Source organism: Toxotes jaculatrix, chromosome 7, assembly GCF_017976425.1.
Source record: "Toxotes jaculatrix isolate fToxJac2 chromosome 7, fToxJac2.pri, whole genome shotgun sequence".
In the NCBI taxonomy this organism is placed as follows: domain Eukaryota; kingdom Metazoa; phylum Chordata; class Actinopteri; family Toxotidae; genus Toxotes; species Toxotes jaculatrix.
Genome location: NC_054400.1, coordinates 8,751,860 through 8,777,107, shown reverse-complemented (window position 1 = coordinate 8,777,107; position 25,248 = coordinate 8,751,860). Strand labels below are relative to the sequence as shown.

Here is a 25,248-nt window from a genome sequence, read left to right as displayed (position 1 = left end):
CATGATGAAGCCCCTTGGATAAGAGGCGAAACGTCTTCCCAGACAAATACAAGTCCAGTTGCCTTCGATTCATTTTGAGAGAGATAATTAGAGACAGTTTTATAAGTTTCTTTGAATGGTTTGTGACAACACGTAGCCGTATAATTAAGTAACAAACTCAGGTTTATTGTTTTGGGGTTTACATAGTAGTACTCCACAACTGGAGCATCACTGTTACAAGTGCTTTTATCTCCAAACTGAACTGGGAAAGACTTCACTCCTTCCCCTTCACCTATGTGTTGTTGATCAACGGTTTTCTAACTCAGTCTTGCTCATGCAGAGGACTTGGCCTTCTTCTGCATCTCCAGCACGTGCTTCATTTCCTGGGTGCTGGTGGCCTCTTTGTGCTGCAGCAGGTCAGCATGGCCCTTGGTCACACCCCAGCCTTCTGGGGTGGAAAGGGACGGGCACTTGGGGCGCCCAGATGCAGGCAAGATATTCTCCCAGTAGTCACGACGGGCCCTAGAGGTGAAAAAGACACAAAACAAAAAAAATGGACCAGATAATATTAGTCACAACTATGTGTGCATTTCATAGAACTGAATTTTTTTAGGATGGTTTACCTGGCTCTAACCCAGGGTTTGGTGTGCATCTCCAGACCAGCACCCCACATTCCATGTTTCTCTGAGCCAGGGGGCATGATCCCTCTCTCAGGGGCCAGCTCCTCTGCCACAGCCCTGATGTGGTAAGGCTCAAACCCACAGCAGCCGCCAATGAATCTGATGCCAGCCTTGTAGGCCTCTCTGGCGTACTTGTGCATGTCCCAGCGGGTCAGGATCCTGGGCTCCAGGGCTGAGAGCAGAAGGAAAATGGAAACAAATGTGAAAAGCTGCCAACAGCATAAAAGTCACCTGACTTTTTTTTTTCTTTTAGTGTCCAAGTAAAACAAAATATTACCAAAGGGGAACTCTGGCAGATCGATGAATCCCTGACAGTTGCAGTCGGGGGTGTGGTATGCCAGGGGCTGCACCATGTAGTGAGCCTTCAGCCCAGCCTTCTCTACTCCCTCCTTCATCATCTTAACAGCCTTCACACAGGTCATGGGGTCAAAGTGGCAGTTGACTCCAACAATCTGGGCACCTGGAGAGCAGGGGGAAATAGTTATTGCCACACCAGATAACACTGCTAACTTTCAAGTAAAGAAACAAGTATGTGACCAGGCAGGGTAGATCAAACACCCACATACCAGCCTTCACCAGCCTAACAGCACACTCTCCAGGTGAGATGCCATGCATGTCTCCTTCTGGTCCGATGCACAGAGAAGCGGCTACAGGCTTTCCGCTGGTCTTCAGCACTTGAACTGCCCACTCCGCCTCCTCAACATGCTCAAAGTACTGCAATGACAGAAACAACACAGTCACCATAGTTCAGATTGGAGTAATTTTGATGTGGCTTGTGCAATTAAGAAAATGAAATATGACATTAATCCACCTCAGCAATTAGGAAATCCACATTCTTCTTCATGAACACTTCCAGCTGTTTCTTGAAAATGGCCTTCACTTCTGTCTCACTCTTGCAGCTCAGATAGGACGGAGTCTGACACACTCCACCAGCTGCCAGTGCATCTCCTTCACTGGCAACTTCCTTTGCCAGGTCACAGGCTGCCTCATTGACTTGTGTTCCCTGAAACAATGAGTTTATGGATGATCATGCTCTGTACAATACATGTCATCTTTACTGATAAATCCTCAATCAATAATGGGCCGTTTGGAAGTGTTATAGTTGGATACTCACAGTGATTCTCAGTGTTTGACCCCTGTTCTCCAGTTTGTCATCACTGGCGTAGAATGTAAATGCCTGCATGACATTAGATCCTGCCCTCAGGAACTCCCTGTGCAGCTGTCGCACTAATGGAAAAACACAGATTTGTCAAGTCAAAGGTAAAACCTTGTGATTTTAGTTTTGTGCATCTTCCCACTGGACTGCATCAAGGTTTGGATGCCACGTGTTTGTGCTGTCCGTCTTACCAGCCTCAGGATGTGTGACGGCAGCCTCAGGGGTCCATGGCCCAGCCTTTACGTACCCCCTCTTCTCCAGAGCAAACACGAAACCTCCATCGCCAATCACTATCTCCCCAGCATTCAGACGTTCAAGGATACCCTGTAGGAGCAGAGGGATCCATGAACACTTGTAACCTGTGCTTTACACTCAATTTTGTGGCTCCTTCAAAATCTTTAAAAAGTAAGAAGAGTGCGGGGACAACAACAGACAAAAGTTATGAGAGGTAAAGACATATTGCAGTATGGTTGCAGTGAAAATTTTATGATTCTGAATGTGTTTATGTGACAGAAGTCGTGGTCCAGGTACAAAGGTACAAAGATAAAAGCAGTTTTAGCCTGAGAGTTTCTTGCAGTGACCGCTTCAGTCTGGCTATTTCACAAACCACATGCATGCACACACATAAAAGCTGCACTGACAACATTTTCCTTACAACACAACACCACAGTCCATTGACCAATAAGACACCTATGACCTACAGTATGTATTGTTAGTTGAGGTTGAAGCCTTGCATGCTGCATCAAGAAAAATCTCAGTTTTAAAATAGAAGTAAAAGACATGCTGCGTTCTCTGCAGAAAGGTTATTTTACCTTCTTGACAGGTGCCATCTCTTTTTCCCAGTTTCAGTTGCAGCGCTAAGCACTTGGTAACAGTGACCCCTTGGACACCTGATGAGTCCTGAGAGTTGCTCCTCACAACTTTTATACCGCTGCATGAATATGGGAGGATTACATTTTGGTGCCAAATCCATTTCTAGTTGCCACATGTCTGTTTGGACATTGTGCAACGTAGTCTGGCTCACAGATCAATGAAGATGGCATGGGTTGTAACAGTTGGTTCAGGTAAGACAGGGACGTGTTTCATTAGAAAAAGTGAGATCTGGCTGTTTAATGATTATATTACCGATCCAACCAATAAGATCTCTAGTTTAACATTAACTTGCTACCAAACCAAGTGTGCTTTGTTCTACTCATACAAGATGGTACCATGGTTAGTTTAACAGAGCAGATCATCTTTATTATGTAACCAGTGTGGTTCTGCTTTTGACGTGATTCTATACACTATATGAGCTCATTTTTAACCAGCATCAGACCAAATCCTTCAGGTTCTTCATGAGACCCTGATGCAATTAGGGACTTCGCAAACTTGTCCTCACAGTTGGAACCTTTTGCAAAGGCCTGAAGAGATAAGCTCTGTCCAATTGCTAACATTCCTCTTAGTCTTAACACACAAGACTGATAAGACTGGTTATGTGTCCAACTCAGGCCCCAGAGTAAAGTGTGGTGATGAACTGAAGCGTCTATATGTTATGTCTAATTATTAAAATAATTTGAGGTTTGTGTTTTGTAAAATTATATTCACCCTCTGCATAGTGAGAAACTGCTGTTTTAAAATTTCATGGTATCACTTTAGGCCCTAAGACACTGCAATGAAGATTTTAAACATTTTTTTGGAACAGGCGATTCAGTGATTAGTTAAGAAAGGAACTTGCTGATGAGTCGATAAAGAAAATAATCATTAGCTGCAGCTCATTGTATGACGGAAATCAGTATTACTCTGGATTTAAAAACCGCTGCTGCATGTAGATCATTGCATTCATCCAGGTTAACCAGTAACACCTCCTTTCTTGCCCACAGTCTTCATAGCTGTTGTTATTTTTTCCATGCACACAGACATGTATTGAAATAACACACATGCTCACATGCACACACGCACGCACGCACACACACACGCACACACATTACAGGATATTGACCTTCAGCAGAGTGGTGGTTTGTAGTTCTGTCAGCTCTGGGTCAATCCAGTTTCAGGGGGAATGTTACAGATAGGCCTCCCTACGGTGTTTATCAACAGAGTCAAAGTTCAGAAAAACGCCTCCAATCTATAGTTCACCATAGGATTTCATCAGCTTGTATTAGAGTTGCACAGATCATATTCCCCTCTACTGAGCAAAGATGGCTGTGTTTACTGCATTACATAAAAGTGTTACATGTCCCAAAAACGACACTGGTTTGCAAATACATGATCCTGTTCATGTTAACTTCTTCTCAGTGGTTGGTCAGTTATTACAAACTCATGCTGTGCAGCCAAAAATTGTGCAATCCCAAAGGACTTGATCTGCATTTTTGTTTGATATACAGAAGTTTCCAAATACAGGTTGTGTAGAATTTTGGAGAAATTTGTGCACAATGATGCACAGTTCTTGTGGAATATTTCCCTATAATGAAAGGTGCAGCCATTATATGGCGTCTTGGGTATGTATATGCATGTGGTGTGTTTGCTATAATGTCAAGTTGTGTCACTTGCAGAGGCTGCACCAGCAACTTCCTCTGAGTGTTTAAACCTACACATGTGGCGTACATGGGTTTTTCGGCGAATGTTTGTCCACTTGTTTACAAGTGTGTGCATGTGTATTTATGTGTAAGAGCAGAAATAGCTCTAATGTGTCAAGTGTCACCAAAGCGCTGAGTCAGACAGCAGATCTCCACGGTGGAGACCCCAAATTCCAAGCGCACACTGAACCACAACCCCGTTCCGAAACGAGCTCCAAATGCACCGAAGAGAGCAGTGGTCACCATGCCCACTGCCCACTGCCCACGTTACATCATGCTGATTGACCTAATGGTTTATGTAACACATGATGAAGGGAATAAAGAAGCGGGGGACGATAAATAGTTTCTATAAAGGGCTCTTTTTCTTCCAGTGATCACAGTCTTCTTTTGGATTTCTTTCCACCTCTTCTTCATTGACTAACTCACTTTCTGTCTTTTCTTCCTCCTTCCCTTGTTCAATCTCAGAAGCGTCACAGGGACCACAGTTATTACAAGTGGGTCCTTGGGGCTTACACCATAGATTCATTTCAATGAATTCTATTTGCATGGTGTATATCTACCATATCCCATTTCTTCAGAGCTATTCAAGCTATTCCAGTCAGAGTATCAGGCACTGACCAGCAGCTGTACCCAGTGACATTTTCTCTTTGCAGCCACAACTAGTTCTCACAGGCTGAGGCTGGAACTGAGGCCGCCCATGCAGTTGAAAAGAGACCAAAAGAGAAGGAGAAGGGACTGATGGGTGTTTGGGTAGGTGGGTTGTGGGGGGGACTCTTCACAGTGTGCTGGAGCTGGAATTGGGGAAGGGGATGAGGACAGGGAGTGAGGCTGGACCTGGGAAAAAAGCCAGACTTGAGGCATGAGAGTGCAAGAATAAGGTGCACAAAATTGCAAATTTGCAAGCCCAGTTTTTGCTGTTGGGGGGCACACACTTTTGTAATGTGAATGACCTGGGCTGACACTGATAAAGTTGTGGTTAACTATTGACTTCTAAGAAACTGATAAAGTGTTGGACTTGTCACATGCTCCATTGGCCAGGTGGCAACAGAAACAGTGCAGAGAAAACTTACCCCACATTGTTACTCTTGACTTGAGATTATGTTTTTGCATTGCAAACTGTTTTGCAAGTTATGGTAATGCTGTTGTTAAATGATGATTGTTGATGGTCTTACCCAGTTTCTTCAGCCTGCAGCTATTTGTCATTAGCCGCTTATGTTGCTTGAGTGTGTTTAGAGAGCCTGTGGAAGTTCCCCATGTGGCGAATGCAGTGACCACTAAGCCAGAAAATGAAAATTATGTTTATCAGTGCCTGTAAAGCCAACACTAACCCAGTAATCTCCCTGTAATCTTCACACGATATGTTTTTTTGTGTTCCCTCTCTCTCTCTCCCCTCCTGTTTTAGAGGGACTCCCTGTGCCACAGCAGCCCCCTGTTTACCTCCACCCCTTCCTCTGGTCCAATCACAGCACAAGCTGAGAAAGACTTTCTGCTGAAACCGTCCATTCTTTGTGGATTTGTAGGCCACAGAAAGATAGATAGGGAGAGAGGCACTGAGGGAGGGAGTCAATGAAGGAGAGGGAGAGCACTCTGTGACCTAATAAACTCACTGGGATTCTTTATAGGCCTGTTTCTTATCTCATGTTGCATAAAGGCACTGGTTGTAAGAAATAGCATCTGGTTGCAATCACTCATCATGATCTACTTCTTAGGTTTTTAAAATTTTTGAAAATGACTAAACATGGAGAAAGTGGCAGAAACGGTATAGTGTAATACTACTTTGTGACACAAGAGGGCACAAGAATACATTTTCTTCAGTAAAAGTAGCAGCTTTCTCTCCTATTCGCAGGCAGCAATATGATACCTGAATGAATATGTTGGGAGACATAACAATGCAGATGCTTCCATACACACCCCAAAAGGGAACAGTTTGATCAGTATTAGAAAGATTAGGACTGAGGTGTAATAGCACCCGCCACCTCCGCCTCCACCCCCACCCCCTCCTCCATGTTCATCCCTTTTAGCACCAAAGCTGTGGGGGACAAACACCGTAAAAAGACAGTTGATGTCTGTGTTTTTCCCACTTTAATTTGTCAGGAATCCACAGAAAAAAAAATGAGTGTGAAGAATCGACTTCCCAGATGTGTCAGCACATCATCTGATAGAGGGAGCTGTTCAATCCAGACCAGTGAAAACATGTTTAAATGCTTAGTTTGTGCACAAATGCTGGCAGTAAAAGTCAAAAGGAACACAAAAAGCCTTTATGTTTTATCAGCTATAAGAAATCTCCATTACATGTTACATGTTTTCAGATTACTTTTGTGTGTGTTCAGCTACAGTAGCTGCATTACAGCAGGCGAACATAAATTTTGTGACACACTTAAAGTAAAGACCAACTTTAAGACCAACCAACTTGTAGATCACTGTAATAAAGCAGCTGCACGGTTTTTCATTACCTTCTTCTTTTCATCACCTCTTGGCACTGTATTTATCGTATAGAAGTAGCTTATCTTTTAACTGCTCCTTCTAATCTCAAAGTGACAAACTGAACTGCTGCAACCTGCCATTACGTGAATGTACAGAAAAAAAAAAAAAAAAAAAAAATTCAGCACAGTGTATATCATCAAATATTAGCCAGATGAGTCCAGTAAAATCCAGGACTCGTCCAGTACATGAAGATTAAATAACCAGCAGATCCTGGTTCACATAACAATGTGCTTTTTTAGTATTTTAAATCACATAAAATAAACAGCTGTAGGATTATGAAAAGCATTCTTGAGGAATGACCCCCTTCAAATATCGGACTGAGTTAGTGGTGTGTGTTGTTCCTCTTTTGTTTGCTAGCAACCACAGATGTGTTGTCCAAACACCATCCGTGCAAACACCTGCATCCAAGAGCTCAGCTTATTTTGGCAAAACAAACAGCAGTGCAACACAGTTGATGTTAGTTAGGTTTGAAATCTTGATGTGACTTTGTGGGAATGAGTCAGGAGATGCTGCAGCGTTTTAGTTCATTCCTTGCGTCAGCAGGTTGATTAATACACTGAGATTAGTGGAAGAGGGTTTGATAAATAAAATTTGGATACGCAAAAAGTCAAAATATTTGTAAAGCTAATGGTGAGCCAAAGTACTCTTCAAATTCACCATATAAGATCATCTCTAGTTTATGTATTTGTGTGCACACTTATGAGTCACACACAGCTTGAATAGCCCTGATGATTTTGTTTTTTTTTTTGGATGAAATGAGATACGTCTTTATCCACCATGGTGAAAATGTGTCTTTGGCCACAACAGAGTGTTTTCTGTGTTATAAAATCATGACTTTACTCATGCTTGGCTTGTCTGAGCAGGGTCTGTTTGCTCTGTTTGGGTGACCTAACTCATCTGTTATGTTCTCCTTTGCCATGTTTTTGTGGTTCAAAGTCTTGTGTCACTTCTATGTCATACCTTATTTCTGTCTCATGTGTGTCCTGGTGTGACCTCATTTCCAACATCAAACTGTATCTTGCTGGGAAATCCCCCAAAACAAAAATGATGGATTCTCCTTTTTTTTTTTATTATTATTATGAATGCCAGGTCTCTGACCACACTGCTGCCTACTGTATGTTTATGTTTACCTCAGTGGACTGAGGCGAGTTTAACCTCTAATTATCTGGATTCTTTCTTCAGGGACTGGCAGTGTGTTTGTGTGTGTGTGTGTGTGTGTGTGTGTGTGTGTGTGTGTGTGTGTGTGTGTGTGTGTGTGTGAGTAGATTTGTGTTTGTGAACAACATGAGCTCAAGGTATTTTAAAAGGAAAATAAAGTTATATTTAGCTTTGCAAAAACTTAATGAAATGTAATGTCAAGATCTCATTCATGCTATCAAGGTCAGGCTTAATGCTTTGTAAAGGCCTTGAATGAAGTGACAGACGATCATGAGGGAACCAGTTTAGCAACAGGTTTCCTCAGCTTAACTTCTTCAGATATCTGCAGGTCTGAAATATTAAAAAATGCTTTCACATCTCTTGGCGCCCCACGGAGCAGCCAAAGGAAAAATGATTTCAATACTGACCCTTTGTAAATGGGTGTAATATTAGTATCCCTTTTATAAGAGACAACCCATGTCCCCTAACTTAGATCACTCTGAAGTGCACTGAGAATGTCTCAAATTAACACATTTACTCGAACCCATCTGATCCACCGTTAGAGAAAAATATTCATTATAGCAGCTTTGAGATGCAGGAGGGATCTGGTCTCCCTCAGATGTCTTATGCATAACTGAGGCTGGAGGATTTTTGACCAGAGGTTTTTAGCACCCTCTCTGTTTGGTGACTGTGTCTCCTCGGATGGAGAACGACTTCACCACCATCTCATCAACGTTAATTAGAGGAGGTAAAGGCACATTTCTTACTCAAACAACTCAAGTTAAAAGCACTCACACAGACCAGTAATTCACACGCTAACTAAAAAAATAATACTTTTAACTACTATAATCAGAATACAAAGCCCTTGTTCACACAGAGGCTGCTTCTTTTTGGAAACTGAAATACCCAGATTCACATCTTTGATTTATCTGTTGGTAGTTTTAGAACCAGTGCAGCTTATATATTGAAAGCCCTAGTGCAATTAACACAATTATACCAGCCCTTATTTTCACACACACACACACATATATACATATCTGTACACACATTCACCAGGAATGGCATCATGGCATAATTTCTGCACAGAGCGTAACTTCCTCCCCACAGCCACTAACCATCAAACCCAATCATCTCTCTTAGTGTCTCTTAAGTCCTGTCTGCATTTCCCATGGAGTTGCCCTGCAGCCAAGAACATCTTCCTTCCTCTGAGACCAGAGCGCCACTGTGACCACACTTATCTATTTACAGACTTTTCTGCCTCCCGCAGTGTTCTCACCAAGACAACACACGCAGACAGATCTGGTGTGGAAAGAGGAAGTCCCGAAGGCAGGGCCGACCAAATGACACAGTGGCTCGGCCGCAGTGGAGAAGTTAGGCACTGTGTGAGCGAGCAGACAAACTGCAGAGTATGAAGTTTGAGGCTGTGAAGAATGTCAGGAGGGCGGCGTGAAGGGCTGCACTTACCAAACTCCCACTTCAGCATCCCAGGGAGGAAACAACAGGCTGGGAAGAAGCTTTTTTTTTTTTTTTTAGGTTGCCTAAATGGCTTGTACAAAATAACAGAAACAGCACGCAGTGGGAATGCAGTAAATACCACTGTGGTGAAGCTCCATTTGCATAGTCACAAACACGGCAAAGTATGGGTGGAAAGACAAAAAAAAAAAATCATAATGACGCATGTTAGACACATAAAAAGTTAAGTGGACCAGTGGTTACGCGTAGGCCTCTGATAGTCTCAACAAAAACTGTACAGTATGAACTTTACCCAACTGTTATTTACTGCAGGGATGTTGGAGAGTGCTGTAAAATATTTATTCAGTTTTAATCCTCCTCAGTCTATGTGTGTCATAAAAGAATGTTTGAGAAAAAATGGATAAAGAGGAGGAAGATGTCCAAATAATCATAAAACAAGCTGCGTGAACTGATGATATTTTAGCCATTTTTTGCTGAAAGAGAGAAAAACAGATCAAGGAGAATATTCAAACGGAGAGGAAATATGTTTGTCTGGTGCTGGATGGCACACACATTCTGCCTTTACCCACAACACAGTGTGTTCTCAGCATCACAGCTTCTCCTTTGGCTGTAGCATGTTTACAAGATTTGGCTGCATATTCTGTGTCAGAACATCTAAACAAAGTGACTGAAGACACGAAGCTGAACATGTGCAAAGCATCATAAAGACAAGACTCGGGGATCCCTCCTTCTCTGTCTTCTCGTAAAAATTCGGAAAAGAACCATCCCATAGAAGCTGCACCTGGTAAATCTGTAGCCATGCTTAAAGTGATATCAAGGCAACTTCCTCCAGTAATTCGTCACCATCCCCATTTAACACATGCAATCCTTCAAAACGTGGAGCGGGGGCCCAGTGTCATTCATTGTTCCCTGCTGTAGTGTGTTTGCCCTGCCTAAAATTTTCATATGGTCCCAGTGTGACAGTCTTCCTTGCGCTGTCACAGTTCCACAGACCACAGTGTAATAAGTGTGGTTTACGTCTGTAGCTATGCTCCCTGAGTGAGACGACAGGAAAACACAGTTTCCTCTCCACAGGAGGAGACACAGCACCCAGAGGGAAGCTCATGATCTGAAATCTTTTCTAGAGCCTTCAATGAAGAAAACAAGGATGATGGTTCGGTTAATTACTTAGTGCTGCTTGATAAAACAACACATAACTGGAGACAGTGCTGTCTACATGATTCCATAACCAATAATTCGTCCTATCGATCCTAAAGCAATCTCAAGTCAAATTCCTTCTACATTTTGGTAATTATACTTTTTCGAGTTATTGCCAAGAGTTTGATGAGATGATCGATACCACTCTCATGTCTGTGTGGTAAATATGTAAGCAGTGGCCAGCAATCAGTTAGCTTGGCTTAGCAGAAAGACCGGAAACAGGGGAAAACAGCTTACCTGGCTACACTCAAAGGTAGCAAAATCCACCTACCAGCACTTTTAATACTCTCTAATGAACATTTTTTATCTTGTTTGTTTAATATGTTCAAAATAGCAGAGACATGTTGCTATTTTACAGGGTTTTATGTGGCAGATTGCTTCTTGGCGGACCTCGTTAGCTTTGGACAGAGCCAGGCTATTTACCAATGTTTACAGCCTTTTTCCTAAGCTAAGCTAACCAGCTGCTGGCTGTAGCTCGGTACAGATATGAGTGATATCAATCTTCAGCCAAGAGAATATTCAGCTGCTGCAGTCAAAAGTTGATATTCAAATATTTTTAAGAACAGAAGTCAACTCTGATGCTAAGACTAAGTCTGACTAAACCAGTCAGTACAGCATTAAATTAAAATGTTTAAATTATTCATATTAAACATTATGCTCATATTTATGAGCTATATCTCATATTTTGTGATTTTATTCCAAATCTCACTGTTATAATTGTATATGTTTAATTGTTCTTATATTCCAAGGTACTTATGTCCAAGGGGCATGAGAAAATGCTTTATAAGCTTTTGAGTAGCAGTGCTCATAAAAAAAACAAAACTGTTCAGGAAAAGGGAGAACTTGTAATCTATTTTCAAAACACATTTCACAGACAAAGAAAACGCTGAAAAGAGAGGGAGGAATAAATCAGTCTCGACGCGTTTATTTAGAGAAGTTTATGGGAAGAAAAGCCTCATCATCATCTTTCACATTTTCACATCATCTGTGCGGCTTTACTTCTTTCCAACAACTTGGGTGGGGGAGGGGAAAGAGGGAGGGAGGAGAAAGAGGGGAGGGGTGGGGTGAGGTGGAGCAGAGAGGAGAAAGGACGACGTCAGACGGTAAAGTGGGATGGCTTTGTGTGAGGGACAAGCGAGGAGAATAACGTCCTGAGGAGAAAGGAGACTCAGTGAATGAGCGCTTTGGAAAGCTGTGCCGCCCCGGGAAAAAGGAACCAGCGTTTCAAAACAAAGGACAGCGTCTTCTTCACTTGCGCCTGCAGAAATCTCCACACTTTGACTTCCCGTGAGTACAAGACAGTGCAAGAAGGGAACATGAAAGATGAAGCTGTTTCAGGCACCGGTTTCATACATCTCACTCACGGCTAGCAGATTTGAATCCTGTTGCTGAAAATTTCACTAGTTTAAACTGTTGTTCTTGGATTGATTTACAGCTACAGACATACAGTGCAAAAAGTCTTGTTTAGAGTAATGTTTTGTTGTCAGTACTAGCTGACCTGACTGTTAACTGCAAGGCAATGTTTATTGGCAAGGAGCTGAAGTTTGGATGTTCCATTGTAAATAGATGTAATGCTGAAGCAGCCACCTGAAGACAGTTTGAATGATATTTTAACATTCGCGGAGGGATGTGAAATAGGAGAAGAAACAGAAGTTCTTCAGATTGAAAGTGACATGTCCACGTTTGCAGCTGGCTTTACCACTTCGTGTGTTCAGGTACAACATCTGGTAGCAGCTGGAGCGCGGTGTCTGTTAGAGAAATCTCCTCCACGAGAAGCCTGACTACTTATCATAGAGCACTTTGTTTTTATTTCTTAATGTGTCTTTCACACATGTCCACACAGTAGCTTTTACTCTCCACTTCTTTTTCCACCACCATCCCACGTCCTTGAAGTGCAGGGACGAGGTCCGTCCATGTGAGAGCCACCCATGGAGCCACACACTGCACTGAGAGGGGAAATGGTACTACATCATAAACTAAACAAAACCAGGAAAAATGTTCTGTGTTTATTCTAGCTGAGTTCAAGGACAAACTAAAGAACAATGATGAGAGGGAATCACCACTATATTGCTTTACACCGCCAGGCTTGACAAATAAGTAATCTACCCTGAAAAGCTTTTACAGTCTTACAAATCGACTTTTCTAATGTTCTACAAATCTGTGGAGCTATTAAATAATGCAGTTGTTCCATAATTGACTTTAGAGTAATTGCCCTGGCTTGCCTACTCTTCCTAGAATGAGTTTTGAGAATCCCCATGAAACAAGTGCAAACTTGTTACGTGTCATTGGATGAAGAAATGCGATAGTGATAGAAGAGTGAGAACTTTTACAGTGGTGAGAAAAAACAAGTCGTGCCTCCGTAAATGACTTATGTCATTTCTTGGTAATTCCTCCTGTTTTGTGATTTATTTTATTCGCGCATGTGAGTTTTGAACATCAGCAGACAGTGGCGAGTCAAGGGGGACGTTCAGTGGGAGAAATCGTGAAACCACATTGAAAATACTTAAGAGGCACAGAGATGGTTATGCCATGTCTGTATTTTGTGATGAAGTTATTCCACTAACTACTAATTATATGGACTGTGTAAACTGTTGCTTCATTAGAGGGTTTTAGATGGACTCTCTGCCCTATAGGAAATCACTGTTCTCCAATTATTTCAATCCTGATGCATTTCTTTAGTATCCTTTGGATGGGTTTTTGAATTCACAGACTTCTGCAACTTTGGAGACAGCATCTTTCATTAGATTCTCTGTCATTCTCCATGCAAACTCCATGCACCCCATTTGTAATGCTGGCTTTTACCCTTTTTAGCCTCCAAACTCAAGCTGAGATCACCTTGTCACACCAACAGGGTTATTTTTTCAGACTCTGGAAAGAAAACTTGCTTTCACAGAGTGGTGCATTTTATGACAAAATCATGTGTACAGAGCCCCTTCAATGCAAGAAAGATTGAGTTTTTCAGATTTTTTGTGCTTATTGTTAGTGTTTTACTTTGTAATTTTCCTCCAACAGCTTGTGAAAGCAGGGCTCATTGGCACTGACTCTCATCTTGGAGAGGGGAACATCTGTGAAAGCAACGAAAATGATATTTGTACCCACTCACTGTAACCGTTCTTTGCTTTGACAGAATGTTTGTTGTGATGGACTTTTGTTTGTTTTTGTTTGTTGTGATAGGGGAACTAATGACAACCATTAGAACTTTTAACCAATCTAAAAACTGATGTAATCTAAGAGGTAATACACACTGTGAGCAACTATTAGTTTTTTAAAAAGGAAAAGGTGTAGAGTTCTTAAGAAAAATAAGAAAAGTTTGCGCGTGCATCCATCATCTTATTAGAAACAAAGAGCAGAAGAAGTGAGGAGGGAGTAGAGCGAGGCCATGTCATGCCTGTCTTTGAGTAGGTGAAATGTGAGGGTCACTGAGGGGCTTTGTGCGTCAGAAACTGTGGGGCCACTGCAAAGTCAGTGTGGGGAGTGAGGGGCCGGGGGTGTTGCACAGACTGAATAGGTTAGGGGCCACAGCAGCCTGTCTTTGAGGATGGAGTGCATTCTGGGCCAACGGTGGCATGTCTGAGAGCTCAAGAGTGAGTGAGGGGGCCGGTGTCGGCACGTCTTTGTGCAGCCTTTGTTGAGTTCAGTCACACCAGATGAAGAGGGGCGATTTTATTCAAGCTTCTTTGGCACATGCACACACAAACACACATACTCAAAGGAGCCTGGCTGATACTTTTCTCTGGGGAAGTCATGCGTTTTTATGCAATTACACCCTGGATGAGTGAGCACAGGCTGGCATCTCTCACAGTTGATGAGTGTGTATTTGTTTTTGTGTTTTTGCCTCAGTAAAGTGGACTGTATTGTTTTAGCATGCTGTTGAAAAGCTTCTCACTGTTGACTTGTTGTTTACATTTTGGGGCCTCTTATTGTCACCGAAACCTCAGGCCCCCTGGTTGTATTTGAAAGCCAGAACTGCTGGCATTTCTTCACTCTTCATGCACAGTTGGGGGAATAACGTTTAATGGCTTTTGAATTGTTTTATAGTGTTTAATCTGGGTCTGTAAAATAAATCTAAACTAACTCTGGAGCTCTAAACATGCATGTGATGGCGGCCATCACTCACAGGCTGAAGTTATGAGACACAAGTTGTGGTAAATGCTTATCCATGGGAAACATTTTCTCCTCTTGCAGCTCTTTCATTCGCTGTTTATGGAGGGCTACAAAAGCAGTGGCTCACATGGTAATGGTTAGCAAGGAAAAGTTGTTGAAGAGAGCTGCTTAGGTTGTTTCATAATATCTGGGAGGATTGAGAAAGCTCCATATAACCAAAGAAACAAAACTCATCTTTGTGCTTGTTCCCTTTGGTGCTTTGTATGTTTTGTATGACTCACTCTTTTGCCATCTCTGCTCTGTCATTGTGTTTAATGCGAAGCATTCTGTGAAAGCAGGTGGATGTTTGCCTCCCCAAGGCGACGGGTTTAGGTGTGACAATCAAAGGGAGCCATAATATATAATTCATTAGTGTAGTGTTCAAGTTCTCTCATCCTTTTTTTTTTTTGTTTGAAAGGCTTTGTTGTCCCTCAGCTTCTTATGGTTAGACATGGTTTAGGTTTCACAAGTTCCCAAATCTGCCTTTCAGACTGCTGTAAGCAAAGTAAATGAGCTGGGATGAAAATTTACGAGCGAGCACTGCAGGGCATGGGTGTCTCTCTTCGGGCTGATGTTATGGCTTGTCTGCTGTTCTTACATCATCTGCTCTTTCACAGTCTTGATGAGCCACTGACAATGAAGCCTTTCCTATAAAGCTAATAGGCAAATGATTGGGAAATTGAGAGTTGAGGGTGTGATATTTCTCCAGCGTGTGGGTGGTGTAGGTTCAGCGTTCAAGCTACATGGCATCATTCTCCCTCACTTCACCTAGAGCTCGGCTGCTTGCATTCCTTTATGAAAGAGGGATACGTTTGGTCCTGCCCAGCTCTGACTGGTATCATACTAGTTTCATATCTCTTGGGGTTTTTTTTTTTAGTTTCCTGATTCTTGGAGATACAGAAGGAAATTAGACCCTCATCGGTGGCCTGTGATTTGCCCGCTGTCCACATCTTGTTTGAATAGCTGTGTAGCCCTGAAAATGGTGAAATGTGGTTTTGGTTTGAGGGCCTTCCTCCTGGCTGGTCCAGATGCATGACCAGACCAGACCAGACGCAGCAGCTTAGGGAACAGATTGCCTTGGTTTGAGGTTTCTGGTTCAGGATCTGTGAGTTGAGAAAAATTAGCTAATGGAGTCTTCCCAGCCCAGATCAGCAGGGAGGGGGTCATCTGATCTTGGTGGGTGATCCTCCACCTCAAATACCCCTTTTCTAAACTGGGACCAGCTCACACCCATTTATAAAGAAATTAAAGCATTTCCATCATTTCTCACAATTTTGAATCCGCGTCCATGAATAGAATTGTTTCTTCCAAACTCTTAATGGCTGAGTCTAACCTCTCCTTCATAGAACAATCTGGGTCAACTGTGCTTTGGATCTCTCAACCACCCACCGTCAGTCGTCATTCACTGTTACCCTCCAGAGCAGATTACACTGGCCAGCAGTCATTACCTCAACACCTTGGCATGCTACCAGCGCCGTTGCTGATATCTCAGACCAATTACTCCAGATTTACTACTCAGCAGCCTCCTCTAACTAACGGCCAACTGACTGACCCACATATGCCTGCTTTGTTTGGGGCTTTGACTCAAACTGATGTTACGCTTCATTTGTAGAAATTTTATTGACCATACGGGCAGCTTGGCCAACAGGTTTTCACAGCCAAAGTTGTAGTCCACATGTCTGGCTGTTAGATCATGGACTGTATTTATTATAAATTCCATGAGAGAAAGTTTGTCTCATGGCTGCAAGGAGACTGTTCATGTTGGCTCGCTGAGTGAAGGTTTGGAAGACTGTGTGTAAGTTGGCCTCAGGCCCTCACTACATGCGTGTAATCCTGTGTGGCGAGCTTGGTTTCTGTGAGGACAGCAGAGCAGTGTGGGAATGAGCAGGTCCAGATTAGATGCAGGACCACATTACTGCTGGTCAGCTTTCATCTTGTAGCATATCTGCTGTGTCATCAGTCAAACTCAGCATCACGAAGGAGACATGAAAGAAGCATATGACCCCATGATCTGTCAGTTTTGGTGATGATACATATCTATGACAGTGACTCCACAGGCACATGGAGAGTTGCAGTAAGAAAGATCTGATGGTTTGAAGATACACATCTATCAAAAGCAACTGGGAGGCAAAGACCTCTCACCCATAGCGCCCTGATCGCCGGGTTATGAATAAGTCATAATTCTGAGTGTCTGATGTGCTGTGAAGTGTAAAATACTCCTCCCTCAGCACTCACATAAACACAGAGAAAATCTTGACCTTGCCAAGGAAGTGCTGTTCAAGCACTTTCCCAGAAGTCTATTCAACAACCAGCAAACAGGCGGAAAGTATTCATCAGTTTCAGGATGTAGTGACCTTTCTATTCACTGAACGTCACTGCAGCACACACACGCACATACACAGGATATTCATGCATGCAACATGCACATGCAAATAACCACATGCAGATTTGAATCTCAGTTTAGTATATTTTCAAATGATTGACACATTTACATAGTGCTGATTAATCTGTGTAGTGTCAAAACAGGTGTTAGAAAAATAATGTTTTGTGTTATGCACAACAGCTCTCCTGTTTAGCAGACAAATCTGTAAGCCCTCAAACTTCTCAGCTCAAAGTGTCAAAAAAGTGCGACGAAGCCCGACAAGATACTTCCTCTGAACACTCTGCTGCTCTTTACCCCACTAGAAAAAGTCCCCTCAAGTTTTCATCTCCCGCTGAGTGCAGTCTTTAGTGAGACTTCAGAGAGCCATGATCAGGCATGAGTGAAGAGATTTCCTGTAAGAGCTGGGGGAGATCACACAAGGTGCCTGCTGACTGCCACGACGAGGTATGTTTAGGCTCCATCCCTGTAGTTTAAAGAGGCAGAGCTGCTAATTTGTGGGCATTGTAGTCTTAACAGACAGCACCGTGCCCGGGCCGGGATGGACTATAATCAGCTGCAAACAGAAAATTCAAACTCCACAGAGAAACTAAAACTGTAGCCTGGGTGGTTGAAAACAAAAACCTATGCAAACAAACATGCACACATACAACACATATTCAAGCTTAAAAGATCCACATTTACATACATATATTTATTCAGGATACACACCCATTTAAAACACTACATTTTTTTATTGTAATGGCAGCTATGAATAGTACTATAAAATACTGTCTGTGTGGTGAGTCAGGCTGAGTGAGTGCTGTTTTGTGAAAGCATTGTTAACTACTGCAGAATGGAAACTGTGATAACAATAGGTAGAGCCACAGTTTGTAAGGAGGTCTGGAATAAACTCAAGGACTGTAATAGAATAGGACACTCCCCAAACCGTCCTCAAACATATAAACACACTTCAAACACCTGATTATATTTTACTCTGCATTTTCATTTATAACAGAAACTCACTGGAAGTAGCTTAAACAAATGTGAACGTGTTTCTTCAGATATTCCATCTGGGTGAGGGATGACGGTTTAGATTGGAAGAAGATATTCTAACAGATCATCCTCATGCCTGTGCCTCAGAAGCTGTTAGACAGACACTGATGTTTCCTGTTTGCTTCCTGTTTATCTCTGTCATTTCCTTTTTGGCTGATAATGAATAGTGACGTTGCTGTAGCTTATTTATGCTCTTGCTGTATACTCACTCAGATCAGTTGTAACTGAAAGGCACTCCCTCTGTGTATCTTCAAGGTGGGTAATTATATGTAGACAGTGTATTTTGGCTGAGGGCTCGTGTAATCTCTAATTAGGATGCAGAATTGTAGAATGAGAGTAAAGTAACGGTTTCCCTGAAATTCTGCACTAGATGGAATGAGATGAAATTGAATGTTACAGATAGGCATCACTGTCCAACTCAAGACAAAGCAAACATGTGCAGTCTACAAACACAATTCTTCATACCAAAAAAAAGTCATAACTGCCACAGATTCTGCTTGAAAACAAAACCGTGAACTGCATATATCTAGAAATCCTGCTGAACTGAATCGCTCCTGCATCATCAGTGTTTCAAATCACATACCTGCTCCTCAGATGTTGTCATGCCTGTGACTTTGTTATTATGACTTAGTTCTCCTGGTTTCTACTTGACCTCATCTGCAGATGAATCAGTCAGACTTTTTAGCTACATGAGATAATACTTATTTTGAGGCCTGGGAAATTTCTGGGAAGTGTTTTGCCTTGAACTGACAATATGGAGCACCAATGTTCATTCCATACAGATGTGGTGGAATGATTTACCATCCTATATGGAGGCTGGCGGGGGGGGGGGGGGGCGGGTTATGTGTAACCTAATACCACACTTACTCCCCTCAGGGCAACAGTGGGACTTTAATTAATGTTTTTCTACTGAACATTTCATCTTAGGCAAAGTGACACATTCAGCAAGAATTAGGGCGATAATTTGATAGAACAGTCTCCTCTTATCAGTTTAACAAGCCTTCCTTTCCTTTTATGTGAAAGTTAGGAATCTAGTAGACTGAGGTGAAGCCTGATTTATAGTTGTTCTCATAACTGGTACAGACATTCACTTCACCCACAGTACAAAAAAAAAACAAAAAAACTTTTCACTCCCCCAAGATTGTGTAATGCTAGTGTCTGACATTTCTGCCCCCAGCCTAGTACAATGGAGGTGAATTAAATTTGTTGACGGCGCTCACAGAATTGAAGAATTATATTCAAATAATTCAACCAGAACATAACTTTATAGATCCCATTATTTTGTATAGTCAACAAACCTCGCTGTCAGCAGTTCATAGAGACTATTTCTTCAGTACAAAGTAGTTCTAAAGAATCAGAAGACTGGAATGACTCATTCAATTTTTGAAATGTGTTTTTTTTTTAGCCTTTCTCCAGAAATCAACGTCCACATCTCAGACCTCTACCACAGCTTCTGTGGTGAAATGATAACGGTGTGACCGATATGTTACTTGTTGTTGACTTTTTGGAGCAATAATCCTTTCAGAATTTCAGAGACAGATCACCTCAAAATGTGGGCAAACAATACTAACACTTTCTGAATGGCTTGACACCACCAGAGACAAGTTAGACAAATTTTGTGTAATTTGGGTGTATAGACCCTTTAAACTCCTCAGAACCTTTTTTAAGGGGATACACACAGTTCAAGAACTTCACAGAAATATCAAGACTCATCCTGACCCCACCACTGAGATTCACCAACACAGACAGTCGCACTGTATTTAAACCAGACCCCACATATTTTCCTGTGTGTATCATAATGCTGGATCATGTCATCAGAGAGGCTCTGAGAAACCTCTGTGCTCCCACGAGACCATGGCTGTGTCCGGGCCAGTGCGGTCTCGGCAACTAAGTCATAACATAGCAACACTATCACAATCATCACTCACTCAAATACACACTCAAACACTGACTCACACGCACACAGATACACACAGACACACGTGATTGAGAGGATGGCTCTGAAACATGTCATCTGTTACAAATTTGTAATCAACTTTTGATTGCTATTGAATGAAGAACCAATAAATCAGATATTTTTTGCAGCAGCATCAAATAAAATAAAAGTCTACAATATTGCCAATAATCACAGCCATTAATTTATGTATTCAGACTGCAATTTAATTAGTGAACTGAATGATTGAGCTCTGGTTGATGTCATGCATGTGCTTGCCACAGCAGTCAGGATCTGGCATGTGTGTGTTACTGTCAAATGTGGCATGCTGTAACAGAGCTCTGCGCTGATCTGTGCTGACAGCTGCTCGGTGGTGAAGCACACTGTTGTTTTGCAAATAAAATCAAACACACAAAGACCAAATAATCCTGAGTGAAATGACGACAGAATAAACGTTGTCGTCTATTTCAGTGTGTGTGTGTGTTTGTGTGTGTGTGTGTGTGTGTGCGTGTGTGTGATTCACCATGACTCTTCCAACAGACATCTGGAAGTGTTGCTCATGGTGCGCTCACAGCTGGCTATTAGTGAATTTGAAGAGGCACTCTGTGGGAAGGTCTTGGTTGAGGATGGGTCTGCTTGATGACAATGGTACAATTTGGACATCCTGTGGGGTGACCAGTAAACACAAGGGAGCTTGATGATTCATAGTGGATGGGAAAAGAGCGTGGTCTTTCTTTTTTCTCCTCTTTTCGCCTCACACACGTCACTTACTCCCACTTCTTATGTATACAGATTTTGTGTCTATCTGACCCTCATGTGTGTCTGTCATCTGCTTTTCAGATGGTACCATGGCTGAGGGAAGCTGCTTCGGTTCTGTGTAGCTGTTTGGGATGACCAGAGCTGAACCTTGCCTCAAAGAGGAAGAGGGGAAAGCAAGGAAGAAAGAATCGTGAGAGGAGGGAAAACATCTGCTCAGGATAAGATCAGCAGCCCATCTGGACAGGGAAGCTACCTTTCTCTTTGTAAGGAAAGGAATTTAAACTCCCCCAAATCAGAGCTTTGCCACTTGGAGAAGCTTTAACAGGCTTCAGGATTTAACATTTTTTTTAGTCAGCCATTGGTTGTTACTGTTTCAGGAAGAGTTAACACCATGTGCCATGTCATTGTAACATGCCGCTCCATGCTCTGGACACTTCTCAGTATTCTAGTGGCCTTTGCTGAGCTCATTGCCTTCATGAGCCCTGATTGGTTGCTGGGTTTTCCTCGGTCAGACACTAGTGTCAGTGGGTCGGGAGTGGACTCCGGGGAGTACCGGCCGTCTCTCGGCCTCTACAGCCGCTGCCTTCGTGTCGGGTCCCGGGGAGTAGGGGTGAGCTGCGGGCCTTACGCTGGGACATTTGGAGAAGTGGCCAGTAGCTTCTGGAAGGCAGCCATGTTGTTTCTGGCAGCAGGGACATTAGTGCTAGGGTGCGTGGCCTGTATCTCCGTCTTCAGCCTGTGTTTTCAGAGCATCCTGAAGAAGAGCATATTCAACATCTGTGGACTGCTCCAGGCTATCGCAGGTAAGATTTTAAGTTCCCACTGACTTAGTTTCCTATAAGCGATATGAACTCTGACGTTGAACACCTCACTTTCTACCAAAGCTAATTTGAATAATCTGGGATCTATGACATACAGTCTGTACCATTTATACATCCATGCAAGAATATTACTGTATGTCTTACTGTCATATCATAACCTTTAGGGATTTTCAGTACAGCTTTTCATTATTCAAGGTGACATGCATTTACAAGCTGGCAACACCTGCTGGTGTTTCATCACACTTTACTAGTTTTTCAACAAAGTCTTTTTGGCATCACAAATCAAATGCCTGTTAGCTGAAAAATAGATGTATTCTTCACCAGAGCGGAGTCACCATGTTCCCAGCTGCAGTGTGTGATCTGTTTGTATTTTCATCCCCGATATTTACATGTACTTGACTAAACCCCTCTTCTCATCGTCTGCTCTGCCTCCAGGCCTGTTGCTGATGGTGGGCCTCATGCTGTACCCTGCTGGTTGGGGTTCAGAGAAGGTGAACGACTACTGCGGCCCTGAGGCCTCGCCCTTTAGGCCTGCTCAGTGTTCGCTCGGCTGGGCGTTCTACGCAGCGATAGGAGGAACTCTGGCAACCTTCCTGTGCGCTGTTTTGTCTGCACAGGCTGAGATTGCCACCTCCAGTGATAAGGTTCAGGAGGAGATTGAGGAGGGGAAGAGTCTGATATGCCTACTCTGAGCCTTCAGAAACCTTGTGAAATCATTCTCAGTGTAATTTCTCTCATACGGACACCTGTGCTTCTTAGTGGAGGAAGGACAGACATCTCTCTGAGTGATTTAATTCATGATATCCTGGATAAAATCAGCAGATTGTTGAAAAGATAGAAGAAATTAGTAACAGCTTTTTAATGTGTTAGGTATGGTGTTCTCTTCTGAAACTTGCTGAAGCCTAACTGAGGTTAAGGAACATTAACCATTCAGTTTTTTTTAAACCAAGATACTGTTTATTTTTGTAATAATTCTTGCCTTAAACAAACCACTGTACTGGAATAGCAAGAGATTAGTGTGGCTGTGGATGGGTTAAACACTGCCAGTAAAACAGTATGTAGGTTTGTAGCATCATTATGATGTTCATTCACATGGTTCACCTGCAGACCTCAACAAACCACTGAATACTAGCAGATGTGCCCACTAAAACACCCTACAATGTGTGTGCGTGTGTGTGTGATAGACGTTAACTGTTGAGGTTTCTAAATGTCCACATGCTCTGATTCTGTGGCACAGCAGGACACTAAGACTCTCTAGCTAACTTTAGATGTGCCACTTAATGGATTGTTCACTTCAAAGGGAGTTCCTCCTGTTAAATGGATTGTTTGCGGGCCTATTGCAGCTTAATAACTGGCAGAGTGTGTGCAGAAAAAGAACAGAGACTTGCCATATGTTTCACTGTGCTGAGCTTTCATGAGGGGATGTTTGCTCACGGCGAGATAAAGCAGACTGCACCATAGCTTATCGTGAGCTACCTTATGACATGAAGAGAGCCATAAAGACAAGATCTGGCTTTGTAAAGCAGTCCAAGAGAAAAAAAAAAGTTGGAAAAAATTCAGAAAAAACTTTGTTTGACCTTTTCTAGGCGAAGCCAAACAAATCATTGGTGTTGCCACGTCAGTGTGCTGTAGACATTTTTTCAAAAGCTGATCAAGGCAGACCTTCTTAGTTTGGTAGTTTCAGAGTATTCCCATTCATAAATAGCACCTGATATTATTGTGTTTTGCACTTGGTCCTTAATTCACTTCACATTGCTACATAAGTCGCTGTAAATCTAATAAGATTCATGTGATTCTGTGCTTTTATTCATTGTAGATGAGATGTGCAATAATTTAACCGTTGTGTGTTTGCTGTGAGTGAGTGGGCTGAGAGGATGAGATGGAGTGAAATCACGGCATGGATTTATATCAAAAAGCATTTTTAGTCTCTCTGTGCTTAAATTAATGTGTTGACTGTCCGCTGTTTTTGTTACATTAACAAAAGAGTAACAGCATCTGTGGCACGTTGTGTGATGCTTCATGTATGAGAGGTTGATGCGTGTGAATAGAGATACAGTCTGTATTTTGTACTCAAATAAACCAGGCCTTCTTTAGTAAATTTATGTAATTTAATGTGTGATAAACGTATATACATTTTTTTTTTACTACTGCTTAGTATTTCTCTCAGTAAATCTCAACCTCTTAAGGAAACACTGACATCTAGAGGTGGAAGGTCAACAACTCAGCATAGTGGCTTAAATTTCTTTTTTTTTTTTTTTTAATGCTATGATGTTTTCCTCTATCAGTCGTCTTATAACTTTTGAAATTTAAGAGTATAACCAGTGAACATCACCTTTTTGGTTTAACTGCTTGCAACTCCTTTTTATATGCAAACATGACAGTATGTAATAGTATGTTTACTTCATTTTAAATGGTCCCAAGCCAAAAAGGTTTATAACACTGATCCTTAGCAATTATCTGGAGAAATTCTGGTTTCAAGTAATGATGACTTACACAAACAAGAAGCAGGTGAAGTTAATGGATTTCTGAAAGCAAGTCACCAAGTATTTCTTTCAAATTTTATTTCATGTTAATACCATAAATATACAAAACTCATACTATTTCACATGCGACAAAGGCCAGACAAGAGTGCATTACGTTTTCTTTTTACATGTGATTGATAATGGGGATCAAATTTTCAACTTTACAAAATGTACAAGTGTCCCTTTTGAAAGAGTTTCTTCTCTGATTCAGTGAAATAACATGGTCACAGGTCAAAAACACAGTTTTGTGTCAGCAGGACTTCAAACATGTCACTCTGTACTGCAGACCAGCTCGCCAAATACATCAAGAAATTACCCACCATGGCATGGCTCAATATAACAACTGCTTAAAACTGTAGATACATGGGTATCGTAGGTGTATGTTGTAAAGAAAAGTTGTGTAATAGCTTAAAGTAAAACGTGACAAGGGAACACATCACAAACCAAGATTTAAAAACAAATCTATATGGACATTTGGTAGATTTCTCACAGCTTTTCAGGACTTGAAATAACACTTGAGGGAGATTTTTTTTTCTTTCGTATCAGTCATACACACATCCTCATCCACACTAGCACACCTCTTGCAGGAAGTTGCAAAGTCAACACTTTTTTAATCTAGCTGATGCTATGATCATGTCATTAAAAAACCGCACAAACATAATACACAGTGTAAAATCAAACCAAACTCAACTGAAATGCAAACAACTTAAATTACACCATAAATAAAAACATGTTTGTCTTTTGCACTAAGTTTAACGCAAAACAAGAAATGTGCAATGAATTTCCCCCACAAAAAAACAAAACAAAACAAAAAAACAATACTGCCAAGATGTAGGCTTACCATTTCATGACAAATTACTGATCTTCACCTTGGAACTCACAGGAGTATTTCATCTACTATAATGTCAGTTCACGCATTTGTATTAACAGCAGTACCAGTCATCAGTCATCTATCATGCACATCATCAGACACTCATCACCACAATGAGAGGTG

The 25,248-nt window shown here is 41.9% G+C and overlaps 2 protein-coding genes across 3 annotated transcripts; one reads left to right on the top strand and one right to left on the bottom strand.

Moving 5' to 3' along the window:
• Positions 1-144: 144 nt before the first annotated feature.
• Positions 145-2,747, bottom strand: LOC121184541 (betaine--homocysteine S-methyltransferase 1-like). Its single transcript, XM_041042279.1, has 8 exons — positions 2,628-2,747; positions 2,007-2,139; positions 1,774-1,886; positions 1,471-1,662; positions 1,226-1,373; positions 937-1,119; positions 603-831; positions 145-501 (listed from the first exon to the last, which is right to left on the bottom strand). Exons 1-8 carry the CDS (start codon positions 2,643-2,645, stop codon positions 312-314), a joined length of 1,206 nt encoding a protein of 401 aa, XP_040898213.1. The 5' UTR covers positions 2,646-2,747; the 3' UTR covers positions 145-311.
• A 9,047-nt stretch (positions 2,748-11,794) lies between these two features.
• LOC121184020 (LHFPL tetraspan subfamily member 2a protein-like) lies at positions 11,795-23,821 on the top strand. 2 transcript variants are annotated; one of them, XM_041041362.1, is made up of 3 exons: positions 11,795-11,948; positions 20,993-21,714; positions 22,168-23,821. In XM_041041362.1, the coding sequence occupies exons 2-3, from the start codon at positions 21,303-21,305 to the stop codon at positions 22,422-22,424; spliced, it is 669 nt and encodes a 222-aa protein (XP_040897296.1). In that variant the 5' UTR covers positions 11,795-11,948; positions 20,993-21,302; the 3' UTR covers positions 22,425-23,821. The 2 variants fall into 2 exon arrangements, with proteins under 2 accessions (XP_040897296.1, XP_040897297.1); XM_041041363.1 differs by lacking the exon at positions 11,795-11,948 and adding an exon at positions 17,551-17,631.
• The last annotated feature ends 1,427 nt before the right edge of the window (positions 23,822-25,248 follow it).